This window comes from Chrysochloris asiatica, unplaced genomic scaffold (assembly GCF_000296735.1).
Source record: "Chrysochloris asiatica unplaced genomic scaffold, ChrAsi1.0 scaffold00125, whole genome shotgun sequence".
Classification (NCBI taxonomy): domain Eukaryota; kingdom Metazoa; phylum Chordata; class Mammalia; order Afrosoricida; family Chrysochloridae; genus Chrysochloris; species Chrysochloris asiatica.
Genome location: NW_006408643.1, coordinates 7493907 through 7500663, shown reverse-complemented (window position 1 = coordinate 7500663; position 6757 = coordinate 7493907). Strand labels below are relative to the sequence as shown.

Below are 6757 nucleotides of genomic sequence, written 5' to 3'. Positions count from 1 at the left end.
GAGATTTCATCTCATGTATTTTGGCGTGTATTCAGAAGAGACTAGTCCCAGGAAGACAGCTTGCTGGAAAAAGTAGAGGGTCCGGGGAAAAGACAGGCTCAAACACAGCAATGATTGTGAGAATGTCGCAGCACTGGGCAGTGTTCTGTTTTGTTGCACACGAGACCACTATGAGTTGCAATGAATTCAGTGACAACGGCAACACGTCTGTGTGAGGCAGCCCTGGTGGACCCGTGTTTAAGCAATCCGCGGCTCACTGAACAGTGGTTTGAACACACCAAGTACTCCTCAGGAGAAAGGCCTCTTGTTATTGGTGGTGTTAGGTACCATCGAATTGGTTCAGACCCACAGAATGAAACACCACCCAGTCCTGAGCCAACTTTACAATTGTTAAGCTTCAGCTCACTGCTGCTGCCATTGTGTCGATCCAGCTCATTGGAGGGCTTCCTCTTTTTTGCTGTCTCGATCAATCTCATTGGAGGGCTTCCTCTTTTTTGCTGTGTCGATTCACTTCATTGGAGATCTTCCTCTTTTATGCTGTGTCGATCCATCTCATTGGAGATCTTCCTCTTTTTTGCTGTGTCGATCCATCTCATTGGAGATCTTCCTCTTTTTGTTGTGTCGATCCATCTCATTGGAGGGCTTCCTCTTTTTGCTGACCCTTCACTTTACCAAGCACCATGTCCTTCTTCAGGAACTGGTCCCTTCTGACAATATGTCAAAAAATTTTAGCCTCCAAGGAGCGCTCTGACTACTTCTTCCAACACAGACTTATTTGTTCTTCTCGCAGTCTGTGGTACATTTAATTTCCGTCTCTAACACCATAACTCAACTGTATCAATTCTTTGATGGTCTTCCTTATTCATTGTCCAACTTTCACATGCATATGAGGTTATTGAAAATACCATAGCTTGGGTCAGGTGCACTACAGCCTTGGATATCCTATAGGGCAGTTCTAGTCCGTCCTATAGGGTTACTGTGAGTGGAAATCCACTGGATGACAACTGATTGATCCCTGGGTGGCTAATGTGATCAACTGCTAACCAAATGGCTGGAGACTTAAGTCCACCAAAGAGGTGCTTTGGAAGAAAGACCTGCCCATCTATTTCCCAAACATCAGTCATTGAAAACGCTCTGCAGTACAGTTCTCCTCTGACACACAGGGTTCCCCAGGATCCAGTAGCAGCTCAGTGATAACTGCTGATTTCTTTGTGCCTGTGAATGTGACCCTGTTTGAAGACAGGGCTTTTCTTTTGTTACGTTAGTTAGGGCTTAGTGCAATAGGGTGGGTTTGAAACCTAATCACTTCTGAGTTACAAAAAGAATAGACTCAGCTCAGAGAAGTTGCCGAAGACTTCATTTTGCTCAGATCCACCATCAACACTCATGGAAGCAGCATTTGAGAAATCAGACGACATATTGCATTAAGCAAATCTGCTGCACAAGACCTTTTTAAAGTGTTGAAGAGCAAAGATGTCAGCTGAGGACTAAGGTGCACCTGACCCAAGCCATGGTATTTTCTATAACCTCGTATGCATGTGAAAGTTGGACAGTGAATAAAGAAGACTGTAGAAGAATTGATTTGAGTTATGGTGTTGGAGGAGAATATTGAAAGTGCCATGGGCTGCCAAAAGAACAAACAGATCTGTGTTGGAAGAAGGGCAGCCAGAGTGCTCCTTGGAGGCCAGGATGGCCAAACTTCGTCTCTCATACTTCGGACATATTGTCAGGAGGAACCAGTCCCTGGAGAAGGATATCATGTTTGGTAAAGTGGAGGGTCAGAGAAAAAGAGAAAGACCCCCAATAGATGGATTGGCACAGTGGCAGCAGCAATGGGCTCAAGTGTAGCAACGATTGTGAGGTTGGCACAGGACTGGGCAGTGTTTTGTTCTGTTGTGCATAGGGACACTATGGGTCTGTATCAACTCAATGACACCTAACAACAACAAGGCTCAGAGACACACAGAGCAAATAGAAGCTGAAATAGACAAGGAAGGGTTTCCAGCTAGAGCCAAGCCCTCAGCTCTGAGAAGTGTCCCCAGGTGGTTCACACTGTTAATGTGATCAGCTACTGATCAAAAGGTTGGAGGTTCTAGTCCACCCAGAGGTGTTCTGGAAGAAAGACTGACAATCTACTTCTGAAATATAAGCCAGCAAAAACCCTGGGGAACACAGTTCTACTCTGACACACATGGGGTCACCAAGAGCTAGAATCTAGTTGAGGCAAATTTTATTGGTTTGTTTTGTTATTTAAATATTTTATTTCCTGGAACTAGAAGCCATCTCAATCATTTTCCCTTCCATTGCTTACTTATTAAAAGTATGTAAAAGCAATCAGTTGAATATTGTCAAGAAGATCAATAGTTTTGACCCTTTAGATACCTACTTAATATCATCAGATAAGACATAAAACTTTGATTTTTTGAAGTTTTTTTTGTTTTTTTTTTTAATCATAAGCAGTATTACTTTTATAATAAAAACACTGTGTTTGGTAAATCTTGGCCAATTTTTAAAAACAATTTATTTCATTTTGTAGTTGTTGGGAACGGTCACAGCAGAACACAGTCCAAGTCAAAATTTATCAACCCCACTGATGGCATTCTTGTCCTCTTTTTCTGGACAACTGGTTTTTCTGAACTGTGGGAAATTCAGTGTCTGTTTTCCAAGCCACCTGCTAAGGAGCTAAGTCTCTCTGCTCCTGTCCAGATTTACAGCCTCGGAAACCAATTCCATAGACGCAGGAGCATAAACCATTTGCTCAGGGTGTGTCTGTGTTTCATCGGCCCTGGGTAATCCAGTCTTGAGTGTACCTGGGGGGGGGGGGGTGTCTCCCAGTGGGCGCTTATAGAGTTTGTCACCAAACAGAACATGCCCGAGAGCACACTGCTGTCAAGTCACCCCGTGTTGTAAGTGCTGTGGAGTCTATTCCAGCTCATCACCATCCCGTGCAGGGTTTCCCAGGCTGCATGGCTTTACAGACGTGTGCACGTATGTGTGTGCGTGTGTGCATATATGTTGTTGCTAAGTGACGTGGAGTCAGTTCTGACTCATAGCACCCCTATATAGGGTTTCCCAGGCTGCACCTCTTCACAGAAGAGTTTGCCACACCTTTCACCTGTGCAGCAGATGGCAGGTTCGAACTGCAAACCTTTCGGTTAAAGTTGAGCGCTTAACCATGGCACCACAGGGATCCTTATGTTAGAAGCCAGACTCACTGCCTTCGAGTTGATTCTTATTCCCAGCAACCTGGGATTCTGAGACCGTCAACCTTTATGGGAACAGAGAGAGTCATATTTTCCCCATGGGTTTGACCTGCTGTCCTGACAGGTGGCAGCCCCGTGCTTAACCCACAGTGGTACTAGAGCTCCCTGAGTCAAAAAGAGGGAGCTATTACTAACCGACTGAAGGCAACAGTTGTGAAGGCTGTCAGATCACGCCCAGGTGGGGAGAGACCATCCTGGCTTGTCCAGGGGTACTGGGGTTCGGAGGTACCCCATGGCCAGGCTCTCTTACAGGGCTTGGGTGTTGTCCGCAGCCCTCCTCTCCACACAGGGTGTCGATGTGGAGCACACGGCCCAGCTGGGAGGAATCCGCTACGCCAGCAGTTTGCAGCAAGAGAACTCGGACTATTACCAGATGCTGACGTCAGCCCTGGAGACGCTGGTGAGTGGGAGCCAGAGAGGTCTTATGGAGTCATTGTGTCTCTCCAAAATATGTGTAGGGATCGTAACCCTACTCCCGGGATGGGGTCCCATTTGGGAATAGAGATCACTTGGTCACACGAATGATGTTAGGGTGGGTCCTAAACCTAATCGCTTTTTTTTGTGTGTGTGTGTGGTATAATTTTTTTTTTTTCATGTTTTATTGTGGACTCGCTTTTGAGACAGAGCAGAACCTAGAAACCCAGTGTCTGTGTTCATTCAGCAGGAACCTGAGAAAGAAGGAAAATTCAAGTATTTTATGCCAACAGGAGAATAGAAATGTGGTAAGCCTGCACCCTGACAAAGGCAGGAAACTTGCGAGAGCCAGAAAAACAAGGCGTCCCCCGAATTCCTGCTTTCTCAGGTTCCACTGTATAGAGAGAGCCGAGAGGACTCGGGCCCAGGCAGGCAGCAAAAGGGAACGATACAGCCCCATGGAGCATGCCAAGGAACCAAGGGATGCCAAGAGGAATACCAGAGAAACTGAGACAAGGACATTCCTCAGAGCCTACACAGAGAGCCATCCCCTGGAGCCAGCATCTGGAATGGGGTTTCCCTAAAGCTACCCAAGTGTGGCATTTCTGGTACCGATGCACTAGGGATTATGGCTTTGTGAGGAGAGCAAAGTCAGTGGATGGCTGTCTACAGAGAGAAAGGAGAGCTGCTCATGGTGACCAAATGGAGTAAAGTTTCAGGACCTTCATTTGCTTATGGGGCACAACTCAAAATGAGGAGGAACAACTACAAACATCCATTAATAATTGGAACATGGAATGTACGAAGTAGGAATCCAGGAAAATTGAAAGTTGTCAAAAGATGAAATGGAACACATAAACATTGATCGCCTAGGCGTTAGTGAGTTGAAGTGGACTGGTATTGGCCATTCTGAATCAGAAAATCATATGCCGGGAATGACAAATTCAAGAGGAATGACATTGCATTCATCATCAGAAAGAATATTTCAAGATCTATCTTGGTGTGGTGCTGTGGGTTAGTGCGTCAGACTGCAAAGCCATTTGAACTGCAAGGTCGGTGATTCAAGCTCACCAGCTGCTCCTTGGAAACCCTATACATTACATGGTCGCTATGGGTCGGAACTGACGCAACGGCACTTCATAACATCATCTGGAAGTACAACGCTGTCTGTGATAGGATAATATCCATATGCCCACATGGAAGACTGGTTAATACCACTATTATCCAAATTTACGCACCAATCTCTAAAGCCAGTGATGATGAAATTGAAGAATTCTACCAACTTCTTCGGTCTGAAACTGATCAAGCATGCAATCAAGATGTATCGATAATTACTGGGGATTTGAATGCGAAGATTAGAATCAAAGAGGAAGGATCAGTAGTTGGAAAATATGACCTTGATGATAGAAATGATGTTGGAGATCTCATGATAGAATGTTGCATGACCAATGACGTCTTCATTGCAAATATGGACCTCATCGGGTAGAATACAAAGAAATCAAATTGACTCAAACTCACTAGCCACTCCTTGGAAACCCTATACAGGGTCTCTATGAGTTGGAAATGATTTGACAGCACTTAACAATAACAATAAACATCTTTGGAAAGAGACAGTGGAAGAGCTCCATATTATTAGCCAAAACATGGCCAGGGGCAGACGGTGGGATAGGTCATCAATTATTCATATGTAAGTTCAGACTGAAGGAGTTCTGGTAGTGTAGTGGTTACGAATCGGGCTGCTAACCTCAGGGTCCACAGATGTCCCAAAGGAGAAAGAGGAGGCTTTCTGCTCCCATAAAGATTTGTAGCCTCGGAAACCCTGTACAGGGTCGCTATGAGTTGGAACTGACTTCACAGCACACAACAACAACTACAAGTTCAGACTGAAGCTGAAGAAAATTAGAACAAGTCCACAAGAGCCAAAATATAGCCTTAAATGTATTCCACCTGAATTTAGAGATCATCTGAAGAACAGATTTGATGCACTATACACCATAATGACCGAAGACCAGAAGAGTTGTGGGATGACATCAAGAACATCAAACAGGAAGAAAGCATAATGTCATTTAAAAGATAAGAAAGGAAGAAAAGAGCAAAATGAATGTCAGAAGAGATTCTGAAACTTGCTCTTGAACATAGAGAAACTAAAGTCCATGGAAGAAATGAGGAGATCCAAGAGCTTCATAAAACATTTCAGCATTTAAAATAATTAAAAGAACATTTCAGAACAGCTCAAGAAGACAAAGCAAAAGTATAGAACGAAATGTGCAAAGACCTGGAGTTAGAAAACCAAAAGGGAAGAACACTGTTGCTCAGCATTTCTCAAGCTGAAAGAACGAAGAAAAAATTCAAGCTTCAACTTGCAATATAGAAGGATTCTAAGGGCAAACTATTGAATAAAGTAGCACATGATCAAGAACCAATGGTACTGAAGGCATTTGCGAAAACCAAGGATCCAGGAATTGACAGATTACAAATTGAAATGTTTCAACAAACTAACGCAACACTGGAGGCACTCACTCACCTGTGCCAAGAAATTGGAAGACAGTTACCTGGTCACCTAATTGGAAGAGATCCATATTTGTGCCCATTCCAAAGAAAGGTGACCCAACAGAATCTGCAAACCATCAAACAGAACCATTAATATGATATGCAGGTAAAGTTTTGTTGAAGAGAGTCAAAAGACAGTTGCACAACATCAACAGAGAACTGCCAGAAATTCAAGGCAGATTCGGATGGGGATTTGGAACGTGGGATATCATTACTGACATCAGATGGATCTTGGTGGAAAGCAGAAAGCACCAGAAAGGTGTTTACTGCGTTTAATTGACTTTGCAGTGGCTTTTGGCTGTGTGGGATCATGACAAGCTATGGGTAACATTATGAAGAATGGATAGTCCAGAGTACTTAATTGTCCTCATGAGGAACCTGTGCATAGACCAAGAGGCAGTTGTTCAAACAGAGCAAGGGAACACCGACTGGTGTAAAATCAGGAAAGGAGTATGCCAGGGTGGTATCCTTCCACCAGACTTATTCACTCTGTATGCTGAGCAAATAATCAAAGAAACTGGATTATGTGA

At 44.1% G+C, this 6757-nt stretch overlaps 1 protein-coding gene across 1 annotated transcript in view; it reads left to right on the top strand.

Annotated features, from left to right (window-relative positions):
- The window catches only part of TMPRSS9 (transmembrane protease, serine 9), a 68467-nt gene that overhangs the window by 7804 nt on the left and 53906 nt on the right, over positions 1-6757 (top strand). Inside the window, exon 2 of the mRNA XM_006869057.1 lies at positions 3536-3663. Coding sequence (XP_006869119.1) covers positions 3536-3663 — 128 coding nt within the window. The remainder of the gene's footprint in view (positions 1-3535; positions 3664-6757) is intronic.